The sequence below is a fragment of the Theropithecus gelada genome, chromosome 15, assembly GCF_003255815.1.
Source record: "Theropithecus gelada isolate Dixy chromosome 15, Tgel_1.0, whole genome shotgun sequence".
Classification (NCBI taxonomy): domain Eukaryota; kingdom Metazoa; phylum Chordata; class Mammalia; order Primates; family Cercopithecidae; genus Theropithecus; species Theropithecus gelada.
Genome location: NC_037683.1, coordinates 104,349,677 through 104,374,736, shown reverse-complemented (window position 1 = coordinate 104,374,736; position 25,060 = coordinate 104,349,677). Strand labels below are relative to the sequence as shown.

General features: G+C 40.0%; 1 protein-coding gene and 1 pseudogene across 7 annotated transcripts in view; one reads left to right on the top strand and one right to left on the bottom strand.

Annotated features, from left to right (window-relative positions):
• The window catches only part of AUH (AU RNA binding methylglutaconyl-CoA hydratase), a 144,659-nt gene that overhangs the window by 52,793 nt on the left and 66,806 nt on the right, over window positions 1-25,060 (top strand). For all 6 annotated transcript variants that reach the window (XM_025360763.1, XM_025360765.1, XM_025360769.1 and 3 more), the window contains 2 exons: window positions 16,005-16,097; window positions 18,031-18,087. In XM_025360763.1, coding sequence (XP_025216548.1) covers window positions 16,005-16,097; window positions 18,031-18,087 — 150 coding nt within the window. The remainder of the gene's footprint in view (window positions 1-16,004; window positions 16,098-18,030; window positions 18,088-25,060) is intronic.
• Window positions 9,639-16,263, bottom strand: LOC112608715 (annotated as a pseudogene). Its single transcript, XR_003116038.1, has 2 exons — window positions 16,253-16,263; window positions 9,639-10,146 (listed from the first exon to the last, which is right to left on the bottom strand). The product of XR_003116038.1 is annotated as a 40S ribosomal protein S20 pseudogene (transcript).

Below are 25,060 nucleotides of genomic sequence, written 5' to 3'. Positions count from 1 at the left end.
CTCTTGTCCTGTTTTCTTGTTTCTACCTTACAAAACCTGCTGTTCTGCCATTGCCTTATGGGAGCTTTTATTCTGTTTTGTAGAATGGAGGCTGCCCTGACTCATGAATCATAAATAAAAGGCAATTGGATCTATAACTTGATTTGTTAGATTTTTGTCTCTGACAGTACTTACGAGGCTGCTTCATATACAGACCGTCCAGTAATTCAATGCCTTGGCAGTGGTGTGCCGGGCCTGCTCACACCAACTCCAGGTGATTGTGAAATTTTCAGGAATTTTTGTTTGTTTGTTTTTAAAAAAAAGATAGGGTCCCACTCGTTGCTCAGGCTGGAGTGCAGTGGCACGATCTTGGCTCACTACAGCCTCCACCTCCTGCGTTCAAGTGATTCTTCTACCACAGCCTTTTGAGTAGTTGAAACTACAGGCGTGAGCCACCACGCCCGGCTATTTTGTATTTTTTGGTAGAGACAGGGTTTCGCCATGTTGGTCAGGCTGGTCTTGAACTCCTGGCCTCAAGTGATCCCCCCACCTTGGCCTCCTAAAGTGCTGGGATTACAGGCATGAGCCATGACTCCCAGCCTAATTTTCAGAAATTTTGTGAGCTGGCTGTTGAACCATAAGGATCTTTAAATTGTGGCAGTATTAGTACTGATACAAATCAGGGTTCACCCCTGTCTGTTGGGTACCACTTTTCCCTCTTTCCTCCTGTTATATTTACATTTTCTACAACTGGAGAATTGCTGGGATCTGAAAGGCAGATGTGTTTTCTCTTTGGCCACCGTGATTTCCTATACTCTGTGTGTTTTTAATGAAAGAGAGTTTATAAGCAACTTAAAGACACGGCTTATTTGAAAGTTCTTCTATTTTATTAAAATAGAGATCAGAAAGCAGTTCTGTATTTCATTCAGAGTCACCAAATTTACTTTATTGTTCCTAGTATCTTAAAAAGTCTGTTCTTAAACAGTAACTCGAATCCTAGAATAAAATTTAGTTCTTTTGTTCTTTTATTAAAAAAAAAAAAAGTCATATGACTATTTTTGAGATGTTTCATTCAAAGGAAATGGTGAATTTTTAGATTTCTAAAATGTTAATCATTGTTACAAGTCCGCTTCCCTCTTCAAGTTTAGGTTGCCTGGATTAGAAGCAGTAAACTGATTATTCTGAAATACTAGGCATCAGCAAGGCTACACAGCAATGAAATTATCAGGATCTATTAACAGCTGTTGTTTCTCACCATTCCTTCTAGGGCTTCCAGGTGTGCACCTTCCTTCCAGTAGTTTGTGGTGGCAGTGTTGACGTCACTACTGGGACCCACGTTGTGCACGTTAGCAGTATAGAATATGGGGAGTGGACATGTTAATGACCTCACTGAGGGCCACTCTTGCCTTTAGTAACATTTAAATTAGATGATATTTCATGATGAAATAGAAAACAGTTTTAGAATTCTCTAAGTGGAAACTCTGAAGGGATAGACCTAGTTCTCTCAAGTTGAGACATCAAAGAATTGTTACCTAATGATAAAGAAATATTTAAAATAGGTTTTCATTAGATTTTAGATTACAGAATTTAGTGTGAGGCAATGATGTTTTTGTAAATGATCTTCCACAGTAATCCTTTAAAATGCCAGCATCCGTACCTTCTTTTTGTTTCTCTGATGAAATAAAATTGCAAAAGCTTTAATTTAGCTGTGTAAGTACAAAGCTGAATTGAAATACATGTAATTATGTTAAAAGGGGCAGCTGACAAAATTCATCTATTTAACAATTTTTTTCTTAACATTTTGTTATAAGGTTTTATAGAAAGAAATAATTTTGGAAATTTTCAGTGTCTGGTTATCTGTTCTTCATGTGATTGAAAATCTACCGTCCATGTGCATTTTTCTATGAAAAAAAGTTCTCTCTGTGAAATACAAAGAATATCTTTGTATAACTGAATGAAATAATTCTGTATGAAAAATCCAATGTAAGTTTTAGGGTATAAACCTCTTTTCAAGCAGTGCTTCTCTTTTTTTTTTTTTTGTTAGCATGCCTTTCAGTTTGAGAATTGGGATACATTTGAATTTTATTATTGAAAGGCTCAAAGTAACACAAAACAAGTCGCTAATAATTAACAGACCCGCTACAGTGTAATAGATGCACATACATATCAAACTTCTTGACCTCTCTTCTGCAGAGGTTTAATATTGGAATCAAACTCTTCCTGTCCTAGCCTAGCTCTCTTTGTTGTAAATGAGTGTTCTTTAATGTTTTGGTAACCACATGACCTATCTTTCTGTCATCTTTCTCTTAAGCTTGAAGTTCCATTATATTTCAGAATGTAATGATACTCTGAGGATGTCACAAGATCTGCTAGGTTTAACATTTTCTCGAAGATATTGCCACAGGATGATGTTTATTTTGTTGTAGACAGTTTAAATTTTATACATTATTAAAATGTGATGAACTCTTGAATTATTCTGGTGTAAGTTTATTGATCTTGATCTCTTGATGTGGAATCAGAAAATGTGGATTCTCTCTACCATCTGGTACTTTCCATATCTCCCCATTGCAAGAACCGTGAGTTGGTTTTTTTCTTCACTTATATCTAGTGTCTAGTAATGAGCATATGGTAGGTATCCAATTGAAAGAGCAAATTGGCTTATATCTTATTGGTATAAACATGTTAGCCATACTGTAATTATTTCATCTTATCTTCAGGCTGAACCTTCTCCTGCAATCCCTTTCTGTCTGCCGCTACTTAAAATTCCAAGAATCCTGCTGAACTTGCCTGAGTTTGATCCTCTGTGTTTTCTCCCCAAGCTCCTGCTGCTCTTAGGACATCACTGAGAATGATGGAATGAGCATGAGTGGAGCAGTTGGACTGTCTGTTGTGATGGTAAATTAGGACAGCCGACTGATCCTTTGCTAGATGGGCATGGGAGGTCTTGCTAAGGAGTTCAAGTCTGATGTGTGAAGATAGTGATGCTTAGTGGACATCCACGTGCAGATGAATTTGGAGTTGAGGCGGGTTGACCCAGGTGAACTTAGGAGTCATCAGAATGTTAATGCTGTGTGAAGCCATGACCACTGGATGAGACACCTAGGGGGTTACTGTAGAGAGAAAAAAAGTCTGAGAGCTGTGAGGCATTGTGATGTGTAGAGGCTGGAGTGAAAGAGGTAGATCGAGAAAGGTCAGCGAGGGTAGGAAGGTAGGAAGAAAATATTCTTACTTGTTCGTGTTTATTTTATGTTAGATCCAGAGGGTACATGTGCAGGTTTGTTAGATGCATATATCGTGTAATGTGAGGTTTGGGCTCCTAGTGAACCCATCACCCAAATGGCGAACATTGTATGCAATCAGTAATTTTTCATCTCTCACCCCCTTCACCACTGTCCTCCCCTGTGGAGTCCCCAGTGTCTGTTATTTCCATCTTTATGTTCATGTATACCCATTGTTTTGCTCCCACTTATAAGTGAGAACATGGCAGTATTTGATTTTCTATTTCTGAGTTATTTCACTAAGGATAATGACCTCCAGCTCCACGGGGCAGCAAAAGACATGATTTCATTCTTTTATTATGGCTGCATAGTATTCCATGGTGTACATATACCACATTAGGAAGAAAGCAGTATTCCAAAAGCCAAGTGAATAAAATGTTTCAAGAAGGAGGGTGTGATTAAGTGCTGCTGACAGGCCAAGTAAGACGAACAGTAGGAACTGACTGCTGGGTCTTTGAGACAGTTCGGGTACTTGGCACCACCCAAATCTCGTGTTGAATTGTAATCCCCAGTGTTGGAGGTGGGGCCTGGTGCTGGAGTCATGGGAGTGGATCCCTCATGGGTTGGTGCTCCTGACCTCAGGTGATTCACCCACCTTCGCCTCCCAGAGTGCTGGGATTACAGGCATGAGCCACCACGCCTGGCCAGCAATTCTTAACATAATACGTTTAAGATAAAAGTTAAAATTTAAGATAAAAATTTTTACAGAGGAGGCTTTGAGGGGAAGTGGGGCAGTTTGCTCTAGATCACCTGGGAGGCCAGCTGGGAAGTATTAATTTTTCTCCATTTCCTTTTCTGAAGGAAAGTTTTTTGTGAAGACTAATTTTCCATTTCACCCAAACCTGAAGCTCATTGTGGAGAAAGGATGTCAGTTATATTTTTAAAACTTTTTTAGCTTGTAGACAATTGTGCATGTACACAAATACAAATTTACCGGAGCAGAGACAGTCTAAGGAGGGGTTGCGGGGATTGCAGTCACCGCCAGTGACCGAAGGCTGCTGTCTCATTGAGAATCCCACAGGCAGGGTACAGAATAGCATGGTTCTCAAATGTCTTGGTCTCAGGATCCACTTATATACTCTTAAAAATTACTGAGGACCCCAAAAACTTTTTATCTAGGTGCATTAAATCTATTGGGACTGATTATATTAGATATTAAAATTTTGAAAGATGTGTTTAAAAGTATCAAGGGCGTAGTGGGTCACGCCTGTAATCCCAGCACTTTGGGAGGCCCAGGCTGGTGGATCACCTGAGGTCAGGAGTTTGAGAGCAGCCTGGCCAACAGGGTGAAACCCAGTTGCTGCTAAAAGTACAAAAAATTAGCCAGGCATGGTGGCGTGCACCTGTAATGCCAGCTATTTGAAAGGCTGAGGCAGGAGAATCACTTGAACCTGGGAGGCAGAGGTTGCAGTGAGCCGAGATTGTGGCATTGTACTTCAGCCTGGGTGACAATAGCAAAACTCCATCTCAAAAAAAAAAAAAAAAAAAAAGAATTGCTTAATAAAGAACATGTTCAAAGTTTGCAGAATTTTTTTGTCAGTCCACCAAGTTGACCTGAATTGTTTATTTACGTTCACTGTGTCTTTTTTGTTTGAGGGTCGAAGAGATTTCTAAAAGTATGTAATTAATGTAGTTTATTAGATTCAATCCAGCATATATTTTACTTTTTATTTTCCTAATTTGATGTAATTATTAGAAATTGGAAGTGCTGAATTATGGTGTGTGAAAGATTAACTGGTAGAACACTTTACTGTCTTTGTTTCTGGCACAGTGGCTTACAGATCTTAATTTTAGTTTTCTTTATCCTCTCACCAAGAATGGTGGAGAATGAAAACAAGCATCTGGGAGTCAGTTCTTTTCTCTTATGAGTTATTAACATCCCTCTCCTTTTGAATCATAGTTCAGTGTATAGGTTTCTTGTTTTTAGAGGCAGTGTCTCGCTCTCTTGCCCAGGCTGCAGTGCAGTGGCACAGTCATAGCTCACTGTAGCCTTGAACTCCTGGGCTCACACGATCCTCCTGCCTTAGCCTCCTGAGTAGCTAGGACTACTCAGTCCACCTTGCCTGGCTAATCTTTTTCTTAGTGGATGGATACAGCGTCTTTAAATATATTGATGTGTTTGGTATTAGGCCTGTCATTATGCTTTTCTGTGCCTTCTGATTTTGGTGATTTTTACATTTTAAAAATAATCTTAACTATGTTAGGTGCTTCTCTGGATTGTTCTGTGTGTGGATTTATTCTAATAATGTTAAGGGTTGTATTTTGGTACTACCTTGTTGTCATTATTACACTTATGTAGTGTACTTGATCCACTGTTTCTTTAGAAAGTTCTATTGAATGATGGCAGAATTTATGTATTTCCTGTTTTAAATTCTTCCTTCCCACCTTTCTCTTCTCCCACCCTTTTTTCTTAGTGTTTTCTTTATACAGTAGTTGACCCCTTATTATTAGGGTATGCACTCCAAGACCCCTAGTGGATGTCTGAAACCACAAATAATACCTATATATACTGTTTTTTTCCTATACAGACATGCCTATGATAAAGTTTAACTTGTAAATTAGGCATAGTAAGATATTAGCAACAATAAGGATAAAATAGAACAATGTATAACAATATTCTGTAATAAAAGTCATATGAATGTAGTCTGTTCTCAAAATATTTTACCGCACTATACTCACCCTTCTTGTGTTGAAGAAGGGATGGAGCAGGATGGTGCGAGATTTTGTCATGTTACTCAGAATGGTGTGTCATTTAAAACTTACATGTTGTTTATTTTTGGACTTTTCCGTGTAATATTTTTTAATTGGGGTTGACCATGGGTAACAAACCTCAAAAAGTGAGACTACACTTAAGGAGAGACTACTACAATTTTAGATTTACTCACACCTCTGTTACTTGGTGTACAGATTTTAAATTATATCTCTCCGTCAGCCGTTGTTCATGAAAGCTCAAGAAACCAGTGTGCTTTTTTTTGTTGGCTTTATGATTTTCAGATCAATTAGATAATATAATTATTTAAAATAGTTTTATCGAGGTGTCATGACATAAAATAAATTGTCCATATTAAAGTGTACAATTTGATAACTTTTGACTTGTGAAAGTAGCACCACAATCAAGATAATGAATATGTCCATTACCTCCAGAAATTTCCTCAGGTCCCTTTACTATATCTTCTTTTGCCCCTCCCTGCTACCCTCAACCTATCCTCAGGCAATTACTGAACTTGTATCTCTATAATTTCCGTGTTTTTGAATTTCATGTAAATGCAACAGTATGTGTTAATTTTTGTACGTATTCCACTAGCTTTTTTTTTTTTTTTAATCAATAGTTCTTTTTTATTGCTGAGTAGTATTCCATTGCCCAGATGTACTACATGAAATACATTTAGATTGTGTTCAGTTTTGGGCTGTTACACATAAAACTGCTACAGACATTTGTGTGTTAAGTCTTCACTACCCTTACGTTTATGAATCCAGTTATGGCCGTTGCTTTCTCAGTAGCATTTTCAATATAGTGGATCAGCATATTATCCTATGGATGGTGAGATTGTCAAGTTCCTTGTGGATTAGCTTAAGTATCCAGAGCTCCTTAAACTGAATTAATAGTGTGTATAAATCACCTGGGTTAAAATGTACATTGTTAAAAATGTAGGTCCTGTTTCAGTGGGTCTGCAATAGGACCTGGGATTCTACATTTATAAAAAGCTTGCAGGTGATGCTAATCCTGCTGTTCTACAAACCATACTTTAAATAACAAAGTTACAGAGCCTGAGAGTTCATGAAGCAAGGCAATAATGGTGAGGTTTTTTTTCCTGCCAAGTGAAAGTAAACTACTTATGGTATGTTATCTTTTCATCAGAAATAGAAGTTCTGCATTTACCATGTTAAGCAGCATTTTAAATGCCAAGAGTTTTGTTACATGTGGAGCAGCAATCAACAGAAGTCATTACTCAGTTCTGCTAGTAAGTGTAACCTTCCAGATAAGATTGCTGAGTGGGCATGGGCTTCCCTGCCAGCCTGTCATCTGTGCATTTCCCTTAGGGAGTGTTTATTTGATTTGGAATTTTGGTATGAAGGAGATATTTTGGGGTTGGCCCTTTTGATTTTAATAGTCTATAGAGTCATGTACTGGGAGGCATTGCCACACTGTGGGTTTGGGGGTTTCCAGAGAAAACTCAAGTCAGAACTCGATTACAGTCAGCTGACGGGTGCTTTGCATCCAGTTCCCTAGGTTTCCCCAGTTGAACCCAGTGAACTGTGGTGTTGCTGTAGGTCTCAAGGAATTAGTGGCGCACAGAGCCAGTGTGCGAGTTTCAGCATTTCCCTTTTTCTCAGGTGCACGGTCACAAGTCCTTAGGGGAAGGATGGGAGTATGGCTTACAGCGTTGGGGATCTGGGGTGTGGTAACTAGCGATAGGCAGTAATGGTTAAGAGCAAAACCCTGAAACCAGACAGCCTGTGCTCAGACTGTACCGGGCAAGTAACAGCAACTCCTTTGTGCCTCAGTGGATCCTCATCTGTAAGTTGAAAGTCATGAGTTCTTACATCATAAGGCTGATAAGAAGTTTAAGTAATATTTGTAAGGTTCTTAGGACAGTGGCCACACATAGTAAAACCTTTTTAAGTATTTGCTAGATACATAAACATATATAGGAAGACAGATAGGGAAATGATAGGCTTAAAAAAATTAAGCAGCTTTTCTCAGGTCTCACAGTGGTAACAGTGGTGGCTTTGAGCCAGGATTTGACATTTCAGCTCCCCACAGTTGCATTCTGTAGCTTTGTTTAAATCATTCAACATGGTATCTGGCATATATTTGATGAAGCAGTGACTGAATTTAGGACTTCGCCCGTTTACTAATTTGTGGAGACATGAAGTGTCAGCATAAGCCTAGTATACCAATTTAACATCCCTGAACTCGGACTAGACTATGTCTGTGATGTTCTGGCTTGGGTGTTAGTAATAAAGTGGAGAATAAGCTTGGGTATAGTTACGTTGTTGACCCTCAGTTGTATTAAAGAATAGATCCTTTCTAATAACTGAATTTTTAAAAACCTTTTCCTGGACATAGGTATATATGAATTGCTTTTTAAAGAAATTGTAGGTATTCTCTTCTAATTGACTAAGGAAGTCACCATCTGATTTATATCAGATCAGATTGTTTTCTGAACATTCTATCATGTTGTTTTAAAGATGCTAAAGGAAATAATATCCTAGTGTGGTGTTAAAATAATGTATTACTGAGTTTTTCCAAATGAGTAATGTATTGCTGAAATTTTCCAGATTTTTCCATGTAATATTTTCAAACTGCCGTTGACCATGGGTAACTGAAACCTCAAAAAGTGAAACCACACATAAGTGGAGACTACTGTAATTTTAGATTTACTCACACCTCTGTTTCTTGGTGCACAAGTTTTAAATTATATCTCTCCACCAGTCCTTGCTTATGAAAGCTCAAGAAACTACTGTACTTTGTTTTATTGGCTTTTTTACTTCATTAAGCTGTTTTACTTAATTCTTTAGTTAGAAACATTTTGTAGACAACTTTCTACAATGCTAATTTATGTTAATTAATAAAGAACCAGTGCTTAACCTATTTAATGATTTGAGAATATTAGTATCCCATTTTTCTCGTTCTTTTTGTATGTGGAATCCAAATTTCTTGTCATTTTGTGTTATATATTTTTTATAAGCTTTAGGTACAAGGTACTGTTAAGAGTTGAGGAAGGTACTTTCTGCCTTCATCGTTGAGTATAAAATCTGCAGCACTGCAGTGAGGCTGTCCTCATGCTGTTGCCACCCATGGTGTTACTCTGCATCACTCGCAGTATTAGGGAGGAATTGGATCCTATTCCATGTTGCCCACATGCCTGTGGTTTTAGTTAAATCGGGGATTTGATTACTTATTTTACACTGTTTCTAGGCAGTTTTTCTCTTTTTTTCCTAGTGAAAAAGTAAATTTAGTCCTTTTTTCTGTGTGAATCCATACAGCCTGAAATTACTGTGGTGGGCTTGTATAAAAAAGCATGTGAGAGGGAAGGCTAGCCTTCAGCAATTTTTCTTGATGTAATTACCCCTTCTGTAAGGAATGTTGCTGGTCTTCATCTGTAAGTTTTTCTTCACAACAGCTTATAGAGTTTTTCCATTTTATTTAGATTTTAACCTAGTGCTAGAATCGAAGTGTCGTATTTGAATACGGTTACCTTTGGCTTTTGGATATGTGCTCCTTTTAAGGTCTGTGATGCCTGAGACTTCTCACTCTTTGAACTGCCATCTGTCACCAGTGGTATGTTTGCAGCCATGACCCTGGTGTGGGCCTCCAGGGAGCCACGGCCCAGCCAGCCTGCAGGCTTCACTCAGGGCTTGTTTTGTTTTGTTTTGTTTAACAACTGGGAATCAATTTATTAAAATAGTTGACTTAAGCATCTGCAATGGTGACTTCCACCTCAACTCCTGGCTCAATACTGATGGAAGTAATCTGCTTAACAATCTCAGAAGGACTGTGCAAGTCAATGAGTCGCTTGTGGATTCTCATCTGGAAACGATCCCATGTCTTAGAACCTTCACCACAAGGAGTTTTTCTTGTAGTGATTCTCAAAGTCTTGGTAGGCATTCGAACTGGTCCTTTCACTTTCAGGTTCTTTTCCTTTGCGCCTCTGATCAAGTCAGCACACACCTTTTCCGGGGATTTAACGTTGCGGCTCGTTAGGGTGATTCGAATTCGGTGAATTGCCACCTCCGGCTCCACGGGTGTTTTTCCGGTATCCTTAAAAGCCATGGCTGCTGCGCGGCTTCCTGACCGACTTGTTCCTCTGCGAGAGCGAACAGCGATGAGTCAGGAGCAGGAGCGTGCGAACCAAAGATCCGCAAGTCCTACGACCGCGTCTTCCTCAAAAAAAAAAAAAAAAAAAAAAAGGGCTTGTTTTGTTATTGTGATTCTTTAAAAAACTCAGTGATGGGAATGGGAGAACATACATTAGGATGAAGGTGAACTTTTAGCCAAAATGAAAGATAATTAGGTATTTATTATAATTTTCAGTTAACTTTGATTTTATTTCTATTCTTCTTGAAAGCATAATGCTACATAGGGCCTTTCCCTTGAAATGCTTGATTTCACTGCTTTCTGTAGGAACACCATTCTTCAAGCAAAACCAAATTTAAAAATCATGCGGGGCTGGGCGCGGTGGCTCATGCTTGTAATCCCAGCACTTTGGGAGGCCAAGGCGGGTGGATCACGGGGTCAGGAGATCGAGACCATCCTGGCTAAGACGGTGAAACCCCGTCTCTACTAAAAACACAAAAAATTAGCTGGATGTGGTGGCGGGTGCCTGTAGTCCCAGCTACTTGGGAGACTGAGGCAGGAGAATGGTGTGAACCCGGGAGGCGGAGCTTGCAGTGAGCCGAGATTGCACCACTGCACTCCAGCCTGGGTGACAGAGTGAGAGAGTCTGGTCTCAAAAAAAAAAAAAAAAACCAAAAAAAACATGCATCTGACACTAACGTTTTCCTTTAATAATCAGATTGTTCATATTTTTCCAGAAACATACAAATAACCTACATTATGTGTTGGATTTATCTGAGAACTGAAAGTAGATACTTTAATCTTCCCCACTTTCGTAGTCCCTTGACTGTAGTTATCGTAGGCTGCAGGTCCTACAGACTGCTGAAGTGAACCAGAGGCCTTCCTTACAGTTGCTTTTTTCCCTCTTAAAATAGCAAACTGTTTAATTGTTTGCTTTAATTATATTTTTGGGAGCATTTCAAAGGATTATTATCTTCTTTGTCATACCTGGCTCATTTCCTGGTATGAAACTGAAAATAGTATCTGATCCTATTGGTTGCATAACATGCTGAGTCATAATTTCTTCCTCTTGCTGTTGGGAATAGCCATTGCTCATTGGATTTGCAGTTCCTGTTTCATTTATTTGTGCTTATATACAACTGTCATTTTGCTATTCCTTTACGTCTTTGAAATTCATAATGTATCTTTCTAAAGGTGTGTTTTATTGAGTTCCCGCTGTGATTATTAATATATTTTTTTCTTTTTTTTTTTGAGACAGAGTCTCACTCCGTTGCCCAGGCTGGAATGCAGTGGCGAGATCTCAGCTCACTGCAACCTCTGCCTCCAGGGTTCAAGCAATTCCCCTGCCTCACCTTCCCAGTAGCTGGGATTACAGGCACGTACCCCCATGCCTGGCTATTTTCTCTTTTTTTTTTTTGAGATGGAATTTCACTCTTGTTGCCCAGGCTGGAGTGCAGTGGCACGATCTCAACCCACCACAACCTCCGCCTCCCAGGTTCAAGCAATTCTCCTGCCTTAGCCTCTTGAGTAGCTGGGATTACAGGCATGTGCCACCATGCCTGGCTAATTTTATATTTTTAGTAGAGATGAGGTTTCTCTGTGTTGGTCAGGCTGGTCTCAAACTCCTGGCCTAAGGTGATCTGCATACTTCAGCCTCCCAAAGTGCTGAGATTATGGGCATGAGCCAATTTTTGTATTTTTAGTAGAGATGGGGTTTCATCATGTTGGCCAGGCTGGTCGCCAACTCTTGACCTCAGATGATCTACCTGCCTTGGCCTCCCAAAGTGCTGGGATTACAGGCATGAGCCACCACACCCGGTCCCCTCTTTGATTATTAAGTGCTCCCAAGTAGAAGAAATTCTAGATGTAAAAAAACCACATATATCAGGTAACTATGAGACTGGCATGTGCTTTGAGATGATGCATATTTTTCTGGATAAAATTTACTACGACAGACATCTTTTGGGCCATAATTAGGATGATGTATAGCCTTAGAGTTTATAATATTGTAAAATGGCTAATATTTAATTACCCAGTGAATGCGAATTAAGCTGTTTTACTTAATTCTTTAGTTAGAAACATTTTGTAGACAGCTTTCTACAGCGCTAATTTATGTTAATTAATAATTTAAAGTACCAGTGCTTAACGTATTTAATAATTTGAGAATTAGTATCCCATTTTTCTTGTTCTTTTTGTATGTGGAACCCAAATTTCTCATCATTTTGTGTTACATATTTCTTACAAGTTGTAAGGCACATGGTGCCTGAGACTTCTCCCTCTTGGAGCTCCTGTCTCCCATCTGCAGGCCCCAGTCCTCACCTCTGGTGTGTCTCTTGGCACCCAGGCTGGCTCCTTTTGCAGTGACCCTGGCATGGGTCTGCACAAAAGGAAACAAGCCCTGGAATTGTTAAGATTCTCACGGGGACACAATTTTCATCCTCTTTAGAAACATAATTTCTCAAATTCTTTCTTAAAAATCAAGACGAGGTCTTATCCTGTTGCGCAGGCTGGTCTTGAATTCCTGGGCTCAGGCAGGCCTCTGGCCTTGGCCTCCCAGAATGCTGGGATTACAGGCATGGGTCACTGTACCTGGCTCAAATTCCTATTAGACTTAAAAATAATTTTTATCAATTCCAAAAAGTATAAACATATTGGAGAAATAAGAAAGATACATTTATCTCCCCAGAGATTCCAAGAGTTTTAAGAGCTGTATGTCTGGAAACAGGGATGAAGACCAAATATGTATTTCATAATATCACAGCCTCCAGCAGTTACTTGGTGAGTGACTTCAGCACTCACATAGCAGGGAGGGAGCACCCACTCTTTCTCTGCCTCTGCTCTCTGCACCTTAGAACTCTTTGCAATTTTTATTCTCTTTAGCTCCATAGGACTATGTTTATTTAACTATTAAACAGAAGAGGTTAATAATTAAAAAAGAAAAGTAGACAAAATACTAGGTTTAATATAATAGAGGAGGAAGAGGCAGTGAAAAACCTTGAGGTTTGTCCCAGATTAGTAAGGACATTACTGAGTAGCATTGATGTGATGTTAATTTTTGTTTCATATGGGCAGTATGGTGGTGAATCTTCTGATAGAAAAGTATGCACAGAGTGCCATGTAAGCATAGAGGAAGGGACATTTGAGCCTTGACAGACAAGTAGGGGTAGCCAGGCATTGTAGGCAGAGCTGCACCTTGTATACGGGTATTGAGTTTTGAATGGAGACTTTTGGAGCTGTTTTAAGTAGTTTGGGGCTGGGACAGAATATCTGAGGTTTCAGAAGAGATCAGGCAGGTGTGCAGAACTTAGTTCCAGGTGCCTGCTGTGCCATGCTAAATGTTTACACCATTTCTATCCTGAAGGTAGAATAAATCATTGTACAGTTTTAAATAGGGGAATAGCATGACTGTGTTTACATTTTAGAAAGATTACCCTGCAGGAAAGGTAGAAGATGCATAGAAGGGTGGCAGATTGCAGGTGAAGGAGATTACTTAGGTACTTCCTGCTGGTGAGAAATGATGGGACGCAGAACTTGGGCAGTAGAAAAGGTCATTGGCAAGGAGGACATCTGGGATGACTTCTGAGTGTCTTGAGTAACTTGGTGAGCGGAGGTGCTACTAACTGAGATACAACCTAGAAGAATTGGGAAGAAATGGTTAGGACACATGAAGTATTTAAGTGGATATGTCCAACAGGCAGGGGGCTGTTTGGGTTTGAGGTAGAGATCTGGAAATCACTGGTGGTAGTATAGGTGGTAAAAGTTGTGGAAGAGAATGAGATCTCCTGGGAAGAGCTTTTATTGAGAGGGCAAGAAGGCTGAGAAATTACCAGGGGTAGATGGAAAGGCAGGAAAAATGAGGGACCCAGCAGGCAGTGAATGGAGGAATCCAAGGAGGGAGTGTCCAGGATGGATGTCTCTGATCTTCTGAGGCAGTACATTGAATAGATACTGAGTGTTGTCCACTGGCTATAGGACAATCTTAGAATGTCATTAGTAACTGGAACAAGAATGGTCTTGGTGGTTTGGAGGTGAATGGGTGTGGGTGGCATGGATTTACTCTACTCCTCTCAGAAGCTGGTGTATAAAGGAGGTGAGCTGGAGGGCCTTAGCAAGGCCTGAGGAAGGCTTCTGATGGGTGAGACCTGAGGTTGGAGAGAGAGATTGAGGAGATCTAGAAATAAATGATCTCTAGGCAGGTTTTTAGGAAGGAAGAGGAGCTGAGAGTGGGTAATCAAAGTCATTACCTTCTACTTGTAGTAGCTCAGGATGACCTTGGGAAGTACTCAGTTTAACTTGCTGTTTTATATTTTTATTGATGTTTCTTTTCTTTTTTTTTCCAGATAAAATTCACCAGATATTGTTTGCACATTAAATTCATTTCCAGACTACAAACACTGACATAGCTGTTATTTTTTTCACAAAGTGTTCTGGCAAGAACATTTTGAATTTGTCCTGTCCTTTCAAGTCCCTCCCCATCCCCAACCCCTAAATGTTCAGACAGGTACAGATAGTGAAATACTGCCTGTGCAAAAGCCTGTTCCACGCCTGCCCTTTTGGGAGAGCTTCAGGTGGCAGCTGTGTATATGTGCCCCTTCCTGGCCTTTTCAGACTTGATCTCAAATAATTCTGATGAATTCCTTTGTTTATGAATAAGACTCAGTGTACTTCAGCAAATTTGTATATTTTAAAAGGGGTCAAGGAGTGAACCTCTGGGGGATTTTACATATCAGAATGGAAGAGAGAGATTTTGGGGGATAGTTCATTTTTATTGTTTTTGTTTGTTTGTTTGTTTTCTTTTTGAGACAGCCTCACTCTGTCATGCAGGCTGGAGTGCAACAGCACAATCTTGACTCACTGCAACCTCTGCCTCCCGGGTTTAAGCAATTTTCCCGCCTCAGCCTCCTGAGTAGCTTGGATTACAGGCACCTGCCATCATGCCTGGCTAATTTTTGTGTTTTTGTAGAGATGGGGTTTCACCATGTTGGCCAGGCTGGTCTTGAACTCCCGACCTCAGGTGATCCTCCCACCTCAGCCTCCCAAAATGCTGGGGTTACAGGCGTGAGCCACAGCGCCCGGCCGACAGTACCTTTTTAAAATCCACTTTCTGTTATATATTAACATTGGCCAGCCTTGCTTCACATTCCCGTAGTCAGAAATAAAATTAATAGAAAGAGTTCTGCTTTTCAGAATAACTGATAAAACTGGTCACTTTTTGAACAGGTTATGAGAATGAAATCTGTATGTCATAATTTACAAAAATTATATTAAAATAATACTCAGTTTCTGGACTCAAGCAAGTTGAGCTTTTAGTTCTGTGACTGGCTGATGCCTTTCCAGGTGTGCTTATGAGCCGGTTCGCAGGGCATCTTGCCTCTGAAGTGGAAGAGCCTGATTGTTTTCCAGCTCCCGTTCATAATGTTAGGGCTCCTCACTAAATGACAGCTCACGGGCAGATGCCACAGCAACTACTTGGACAGTTTCTTTCTTGTTTGAGCAGATGTCCTTCTTTGAATGAGACACTCTCGTTCCAAGCACTGAAGTAGCCCATAAAGGATCATAAATTTCACAATTATGTATAAGTCATTTCAATTTGAACTTTGTATGAACCAAACATCTTGTGAAAGACTTCTGGCTCTAAGATTAAGAAATCATAGAACTGTGATTCTGTTAATTCAACAAAAAAAGGTTTATGAAAGTAATTCAGTAATATGGGAAGGTTTAAAGACATTGCACATACATGTGATGGAATGCTATACGGTAATCATATAATGTTTTTGAAGAATAATGGTGGAAATGCTTATATTTTGTTAAAGGTAAAAGAGATACAAAAGTCTGTATATGATCTCCCATTTAAAGCATAAATTTACAGAAAAAGATTTAAAATGAATTACACAGTGAGGTAATGATCTTATTAAGGAAGCATAACATTTTTCTTTCCATTTCAGCTAATCTTCCAGTACCAACAATTGCAGCAATAGATGGACTCGCTTTAGGTGGTGGTCTTGAACTGGCTTTAGCTTGTGATATACGAGTAGCAGGTGAGGATTAATCTTGTTAAAAACATAATTTAAAGAAATGAAGTTTGTGTGTACTCTTCAGGTAATTTTAAATATTTTATTCTGCTTCCTGTTGTTGAGTAGAATATTTTCAACAAGTCGCTTGTTGGGCCTGTGGGTGTTTTCAAAATTCCCACCTGAAAAAAGTCTTCCTTTGTTTCTTGCCAGGATTTGGGTCAGGTAGAACTGAGTTTGAATCTTAGGTCCTGGACCAGGCGCGTGGCTCACACGTCTCTAATCCCAGCACTTTGGGAGGCTGAGGTGGGAGGATCACTTGAGCCTGGGAGTTTGAGGCTGCAGTGAGCCATGATCGTGCCACTGCACTCTAGCTCAGGTGACAAAGGGAGACCCTGGTTTTTAAAAAAAAAAAAAAGAAAAAAAAAGATTTAAAAAAGAAAGAAAGAAAGGAAAAGAATCTGAGGTCCTCCCCTTTTTAGGCCAGTATCTGCCTCTTTAGAGGAAATGGGGGAAATGACTGTTGCTGTTGTGAAGATGAAGCCATTAATCTATGGATGTTAGTCCAAGCACTAAATCACCATTAGCTACAGTAATCATAACTTCAATCTCTTTGAAGTCCACTTTCTTCCTGAATGGTTTTCTGAGGATCTTATGAGGTGAGTAGAAGAAGAGTGAAAAGAATTAGTGCTAAACACTTACTGTGTGCAGTCCAGGCGGCCAGTGTTATTCTAGCGCCTGACATGTATTCACTCACTCCATCTGCATAACAGCCCTCAGAGCGGGTACTTTGGGGCACTGGAGGAAACTGGAGAAGAGAGAGGGGGAAGTAACAAGCCCCAAAGAAGTGACTGAACTGAGATTTGAACCCAGACTGTTTGGCCACAGCCCACACCCTTGTTACTTCATGAGAGCAACGTATGCTAATCTCCCATATTTATCGTTGTGGTCACTATATTCCTGTATAGAGACTCAGCTCTGCCTGTGTCCTCGGGCTCTGAGACAGAACTGGGCACAGCAGACAGCAGAGTTGTCACTGTTCTTCTCTTGCTTTCCATTATCGTTTCTGATGTGGCTGCATGTTAAAAGTAGAGCTGCCAAGGCAGAAGGATTGATTGAGGCCAGAAGCTCAAGAGTAGCCTGGGCAGCATAAGGAGACCTCATCTTTACAAAAGATTTCTTAAATTTTTAGAAAAATGTAGTGTCAACATGATTCAGTTTCTTGGGATTTCTGGTTGCTAGTCCATGTGTATTTTTTTCCTCCTTTTCACTTCATTTTAGGACTGTTTTCTTGTAATGAAATCATTGGATCTTAAATGGAAAAGCTAAGGTACATGTAATCCATTTCTGAAGGAATACAGGTTTTGGAAATTAGAATATGGGAAGTAGTCTAAGTATATTTGGATATGCAAATAAAAAAGTTATTAAGATATTTTAAAGTAGCCGTGAAAACAGACATAAAAAGAGGAACCCTGTCCACCTGTCAGAATAGTGAAACTGTTTGTCAGAAGGTAACTAAAGACTGGGTCTTGAAAAGTTGCCATAATCTGATATGACCCATTAAACTCTTTGGTCTGGGAGACCATATTTAGGCAACTGAAGAATTTGGACTTGTCAGATACTGACAAGTCTGCTGATCCTGAATAATTAATGGATCTAAGCCTCCAAATATGATTTGGCAATATCGGGTCTAATAATGGAGTTACAGCCCTGTTCTTATGAATCAAAAATTAATTCACTGCCAGTTTTTAACAGAAAATATTGTGTGACTCTCCCAATGCGTGTCATTTAGAGTGCTTACTTATTTCCATAACAATGCCTTTTAAAGTGATTTTTTAAGAATTTGTGGTATCAATTTAATTAGTAAACAATATTTTTAGTGTATCTCGTAATTTTTTCAGGTAGTCATATTTGAATGTGATGATATGGATGATACTTAATTTTCTTTCTTTCATTTTAGCTTCCTCTGCAAAAATGGGCCTGGTTGAAACAAAACTGGCAATTATTCCTGGTGGAGGTATGAGTAGTTCACGCCCATTTCTCATATTCTTGATTTGTTTTTAGAAACAGGGCAATAAGGCAAAATCATGTTAATTGGAAAGGCAATGTTTTGGGTAAAGAGACAATGGTATATTGTTTGCATCCCTAGCAAAGTCCCCATTCAAGTTACAGGCATACCTAAGAGATTTTCCCCACCGCAATGAAACAAATACTGCAATAGAGAAAGCCACACAAATTTTTTGGTTTCGCAGTACATATAAAAGTTATGTTTACACTATCTGCAGTCTGTTAAGCATGCAGTACCATTATGTCTAAAAGCACAATGTACTTATCTTAATTTAAAAATACTTTATTGCTAGACATTCTAATGGTCACCTGAGCCTTCAAGGAATCATAATCTTTTTGCTGGTAGAGGGTTTTGCCTTGATGTTGAGGCTGCTGACTGATTAGAGTGGCGGTTGCTGCAGGGTGGAGGTGCTGTGGCAATTTCCAAGGACAGCAGGGCAGTTTGCCACATCAGTTGACTCTTCTTTCACAAGAGAGTTCTCTGTAGCATGCACTGCTGTTTGATAGCATTTTATCCATAATTCTTTCAAAATTGGAATCAGTCCTCAAACCCTGCCACTGCTTTATCAACGAAGTTTATTTCGTACTCTAAATCCTTCGTTGTCATTTCTGCAGTGTTCACAGCATCTTTATCAGGAGTAGATTCCATCTCAAGAAACTGTTTTCTTTATTCATCCCTGTATTAGTCTGTTTTCATGCAGCTAATAAAGGCATTTGTGAGATTGGGTAATTTATAAAGGAAAGAGGTTTAATGGACTTCTACATGGCTGGGGAGGCCTCACAGTCATGACAGAAGGGAAAGGAAGAGCAAAGGCATGTCTTACGTGGAGGCAGGCGAGAGAGAATGAAAGCCAAGCAAAAGGGGAAACCCCTTTTAAAAAAAACCCATGAGATTTCCTGAGACTTATTCACTACCATGAGAATAGTATGGGGGAAACCGCCTCCCTGATTCAATGATCTGTCACCATTTCCCTCCCATAACGTGGGAATTATGGGAGCTACAATTCAAGGTGAGATTTGGGTGGGGAGACAGCCAAGCCAGATCAATCCACAAGAAGCAACTTCCCATCCATTCCAGTTTTATCATGAGACTACAGCAATTCAGTCGTGTCTTCAGGTTACTCTTCTAATTCCATTTCTCTTGCTGTTTCCACCACATCTGTTGTGACTTCCTCCACTGAAGTCTTGAATCCTTCCAAGTCATCCATGAAGACTGGAATCATCTTCTTCCAAACTCCTATTAATGTTGATATTCTGGCCTCTTCCCATGAATCATGAATGTTCTTAAATGGATCTAGAATGGCAGATCCTTTCCAGAAGGTTTTCAATTTAATTTGCCCAGATTCATAAGAGGAATCACTATCTATGGCAGCTATAGCCTTATGAGATGTGGTTTTTGTTTTGTTTTGTTTTGTTTTTTTGAGACAGAGTCTTGCCCTGTCACCAGGTTGGAGTGCAGTAGTGCGATCTCGGCTTACTGCAACCCCTGCCTCTCGGATTCAAGGGATTCTCCTGCCTCAGCCTCCTGAGTAGCTGGGACTATAGGTGTACACCACCATGCCCAGCTAATTTTTGTATTTTTAGTAGAGATGGGGTTTCACCATGTTGGCCAGGATGGTCTTGATCTCTTGACCTCGTGATCCACCTGCCTCAACCTCCCAAAGTGCTGGGATTACAGGCATGAGCCACCACGCCTAGCCTGAAATGTGTTTCTTAAATAATAAGACTTGCAAGTAGACTGATCCATGGGCTGTGGAATGGCTGTTACGTTATCAGGCATGAAAACAACATTCATCTCCTTGTCCATCTCTGTCAGAGCTCTTGGGTAACCAGGACGTTGTGACTGAGCAGTAATATTTTGAAAGAACTCCTTTTTTTTGAGCAGTAGGTCTCAGCAGTGGGCTTTAATATTCAGTAAACTATGCTGGAAACCATATGTACTGTCATCCAGGTTTTATTGTTCCATTTATACAGCATAAGCAGAGTTAACTTAGCATAGTTCTTAAGGGCTCTAGAAGTTTGGGAACGATAAGTGAGCAGTGGCTTGAACTAAAAGCCACCAGCTGCATTAGTCCCTAAAAAGAGAGTCAGTCTGTCCTTCGAAGCTTTGAAGCCAGGTATTGACTTCTCTTCTGTAGCTATGAGAGTCCTGGATAACATCTTCTTCTAATAGTAAGCTGTTTTGTCTACACTGAAGACCTGTTATTCAGTGTAGCCACCTTCATCAGTGATCTTAGCTAGATCTTCCGGATAATTTGCTGCAGCTTCTACATCAGGACGTGCTGCTTCACCTTGTACTTTTCTGTTATGGGAGATGGCTTCTTTCCCTGACCGTCATAAACTAGCCTCTGCTAGCTTCCAGCTTTTCTTCTGCAGCTTCCTCACCTCTCTCAGACTTAACTCTAGAATTGAAGAGAGTTAGAGTTATAGTTAAAGAGAGTTAGGGCTTTGCTCTGGATTCAGCTTTGGCTTAAGGGAATGTTGTGGCTAGTTTGATCTTCTTTACGGACCACTAAAACTTTCTGCATATCAGCAATAAGGCTATTTTGCTTTCTTATTATTCCTGTGTTCACTGGAGTAGCACTTCTAATTACCTTCAAGAAATGTTGCTTTGCATTGGCAACTAAGCTAACTGGTGCAAGAGGCCTAGCTTTTGGCTGATCTCAGCTTCTGATATACCTTCCTCACTAAGCTTAATCATTTCTAGTTTTGATTTTGATTCCATGTGAATCTTTGCTCCACTTGAACACTGCAGAAGCCACTGAAGGGTTATTCACTGGCCTAATTTCAATACTGTTGTGTCTCAGGGAATAGAGAGGCCCAAGGAAAGGGAGAGAGATGGGGCAACAGCCGGTTGGTGGAGCAGTCAGAATACATGCATTTATTGGTTAAGTTTGCCATCTTATGTGGGCATGGTTCATGGTGCCCCAAAATAATTACAATAGTAACATCAAAAATTAATGATCACAGGTTACCATAAGAGATACAATAACAAAAAGGTTGGAGATATTGTGAAAATTACCAAAATATGGCACAGAGACGTGAAGTAAGCATGTGCTGTCGGAAAAATGGTGCCAATAGACTTGCTTGGTGCAGGGTTACCATTAATTTGTAAAAATACAGTATCTGTGAAGTACAACAAAGGGAAGCACAACAAAATGAGGTATGCCTGTATGCCCTATTTTTAGCCTATGTAGACAGTGAAGATGGTGCTTCTTAAGTTTTAAATTACTGTGCTAATTATATTTTTGTCGCTGTTTGGATCTGTTTTCCTAAAGAATTACACAAACATTTTGAAGCTTTTATGCATGCATTTAAACGTGTGTGTCCTCACCAACAGCTTCATGTAGACAGTGAAACCCCAAGTGGAAGAAGAAGAGAGGTGCCTGGGTGCGGTGGCTCACGCCTGCAATCCTAGCACTTTGGGAGGCTGAGGCGGGTGGATCACTTGAGGTCAGGAGTTTGAGACCAGCCTGGCCAAAATGGTGAAACCCTGTCTCTACTAAAAATGCAAAAATTAGCCAGGCGTGGTGGTGAGTGCCTGTAATCCCAGCTACTGGGGAGGCTGAGGCAGGAGAATTGCTTGAACCCAGAAGGCGGAAGTTGCAGTGACCCGAGATCGCACCACCGCACTCCAGCAGCCTTGGTGACAGAGCGAGACTCCATCTCCAAAAAAAAAAAAATGTTCCCAGGCTTTGTACCACCTTTCTTGTGTTTCTCTGCAGTGAGACAAAAGTTGGGGTTAGTAGCCTGAGCTTCGAACTGAAGAGGTGTTGTTTCTTCCATTCCTGTGAAGAAAACGGATGAGCTTCTGTTCTTGAAAGAGCCATTTAAGAAAACATCTTTCCAAAATTGATAAGGAAATCTTGCATCACCCAATAAATCTGAAATTTTTGGTCTTTTGATTCAGAGAATTTGGAGGCATTCCCATTTTGTGAAGTCATCCTTTCAAAAAGTATACTTCATTTAAGGATATGCATGTTATAGTAACCTTCCTTGGAACCTTTTTTTTTGACACGGAGTCTCACTCCGTCTCCAGGCTGGACTGCAATGGCACAATCTTGGCTCTTGGTACCTTTTATGTATGCTAAATGATGCTTAGAGTATGAATGAAACAACAGTAACAATGTAAATATTAAAGTCAGTGTTGAACATGGCAGACATGTTTGCATATGAATTGGTTAAAATTGTATGGTTAACCTTATCATTATAAGAGTGTTTATTCTGATTATGGTATATAGGTAGAAATTTAAAACATAGGTTACAGTGAAATTGAAGACTGCCCAGATCAATGTGTAAGACTCCCCATGTTTTCTACTTTGGTAATTCATGAAAATGTTACTCTTTTAGGCCAAAAAATTTAATATATACTTACTCTGTTATGCCTGCCTTTTCACTGTGATTAATAAAAAAACACTAGAAGGATTTATAAGACAATGGATCAACTTAAAAAGAATTCCCAGATAACTAATAAGTGAAATAAAGCAAAATTTAGCAAAAGGGTGATGTGACATGTTTCTGAAATTCTTTTGAGAAGTAAGCATTTATTGGTAATGAGGATGTAACTAACCCTAGAAGATAGAAAGAGAGTAGCTATAGTGGGTTGGATGGCATGCGCCCCCCACCCCACCCCCGCAACAAACACCAAGAGATGTCAACCTGGAAGGAGAAGGTTCTTGCACATGTAATTAAGGATCTCAAGATGAGATCATCCTAAATTATCTGAGAGAGGCTTAAATCCAAAGACAAGGGGTCCTTATAAGAAAGAGAGAGACATAGAAGAGGAGAAGGTGATGTGAAGACAGAAACCGAGCGCGATACTGCATCTTCAGGCCAAGGAATGCCAAGGGTTCTCGGCAGCCATGGGAAGCCAAGGGAGAGAGGCATGGAACAGATTTTCCCTCAGAGCCTCTCAAAGGAACCACACTGCAAACACCTTGATGTTGGGTTTCTGGCCTCCAAAACTGAGAGAGTATAAATTTCAGTTGTTCAAAGGTACCAGGTTTGTGGTAATTTGTTACAGCAATGAATACAGCGACTTTTTGGTGATGTTTACATAATTTTGGGGGACAGATGGGGGTTAGTAGGTGGCAGAAATTTGGGGTGGGAGCAAGATGAACTTGGTAATTTGGATATTTACTGTGTCTTGATTATGAAAAGTTTTGTGTTACAACTACCAGAAGATAGAGAGCAGTGTTTGGTTTGATTAGATGAAAAAAGATTGATTATGCTATAACAACCTCTTCCGTCTTGTCTTGTAAACTCACTGTGCCATACCATATGAGGTCTAGAAACTAGAATTTTTTCCCAATATACTTAAGTTCTTTAGGGTCCTCTTCAATAGTGGGTGCATTAATTAGAACCTACTTTTTATAGATTTGATTGAATTTGGACTACATATTCTGATGAATAGAATTATTTTTCTAGTTTCTATTAAATAAATTTATCGTAAAAGTCAGAATGCTTTGACATTTTCCCATGTACTTACAAAGGATGGTTGTCTTTCTCTTTTCTTTCTTTTCTTTTTTTTGTTTTTTTTCTGGAGATGGGGTCTTGCTTGGTCACCCAGGCTAAAGGACAGTGATGTAATGATAGCTCACTGCAGCCTCAAACTCTTGGGCTTGAGATCCTCCCACCTCAGCCTCTGCAGTAGCTGGGACTACAGGTGCGCAGCACTGCACTCTAATTTTCTTCTCTTTTTTGTAGAGACAGGGTCTGTGTTGCCCAGGCTGGCCTTGAACTTCTGGCCTCAAGCAGTCCTCCTACCTTGGCCTCCCAAAGTGCTGGGATTACAGGCATGAACCACTGCACCTGACCTTGTTTTTCCTAAGTGAGTTTGAGGAATATATTTTCGTTCCTCTTTTAATACCATGAAGCTTTCAAGTTCATAGCTCATAAAATGTTATGTAGCATTGAATTGTTTAATGAAAATGAAAATCAGATTCGTTTTCATTATTAATAAAAATTTCAATAGTATTCACATTTAGATAAGAGATGTACTGAATTTTTGGTCTACTTTTAAGTTAATATTACAGTTCTTTTTTTTTTTTTTTTTTTTGAGACAGAGTCTCGCTTAGTCGCCCAGGCTGGAGTGCAGTGGCGCGATCTCGGCTCACTGCAAGCTCCGCCTCCCGGGTTCACGCCATTCTCCTGCCTCAGCCTCCCGAGTAGCTGGGACTACAGGCGCCCGCCGCTTCGCCCGGCTAATTTTTTGCATTTTTAGTAGAGACGGGGTTTCACCATGTTAGCCAGGATGGTCTCGATCTCCTGACCTCGTGATCCGCCCGCCTCAGCCTCCCAAAGTGCTGGGATTACAGGCGTGAGCCACCGCGCCCGGCCTATTACAGTTCTTAAAGTGCCCTAGGTGAACCTGTTCTTTTGAAATAGCAGAGATTTTTTTTTTAAATATGCTTTTGTGTTTATTACCTAAAGGAGCTATTCTGAAATTTTTATGCAGAAAAATCCTCTTCTGCTCCATCCACAGAAGATTTTTTATCCATAGATATTTTTGCCGTCTCCTTTCTTCTCTTTCCTTTGTTATAAATGATAGGAAAAGACTGCTTTTTTCAAAAATTGTGTTTTTAAATTGGTGAATTTTGCCATGCTTAAAATGATCTCTGAGATATCCTCCTTTTGGGTATAAACGTTTGTTAACTGTTATAAAGAGCTTTCTATAATAGACACAGTAGACAGTACTTAATTTTTTTCTCCCTTCTTGGTAGATCTCTTTTGGTTAAGAGAAAATGCGTCACTTGCCTCCTATCATAGAGGCTTGTATGAGCAGCCAGGGGTGCAGTCACCAGGGAAGGCCTTTGCCAGCGAGCCTTGCTCCGCCGTTAGCTGCTTCCGCTCTTCTTCCAGCGAGCCTTGCTCCGCCGTTAGCTGCTTCCGCTCTTCTTCTTCCAGCGAGCCTTGCTCCGCCG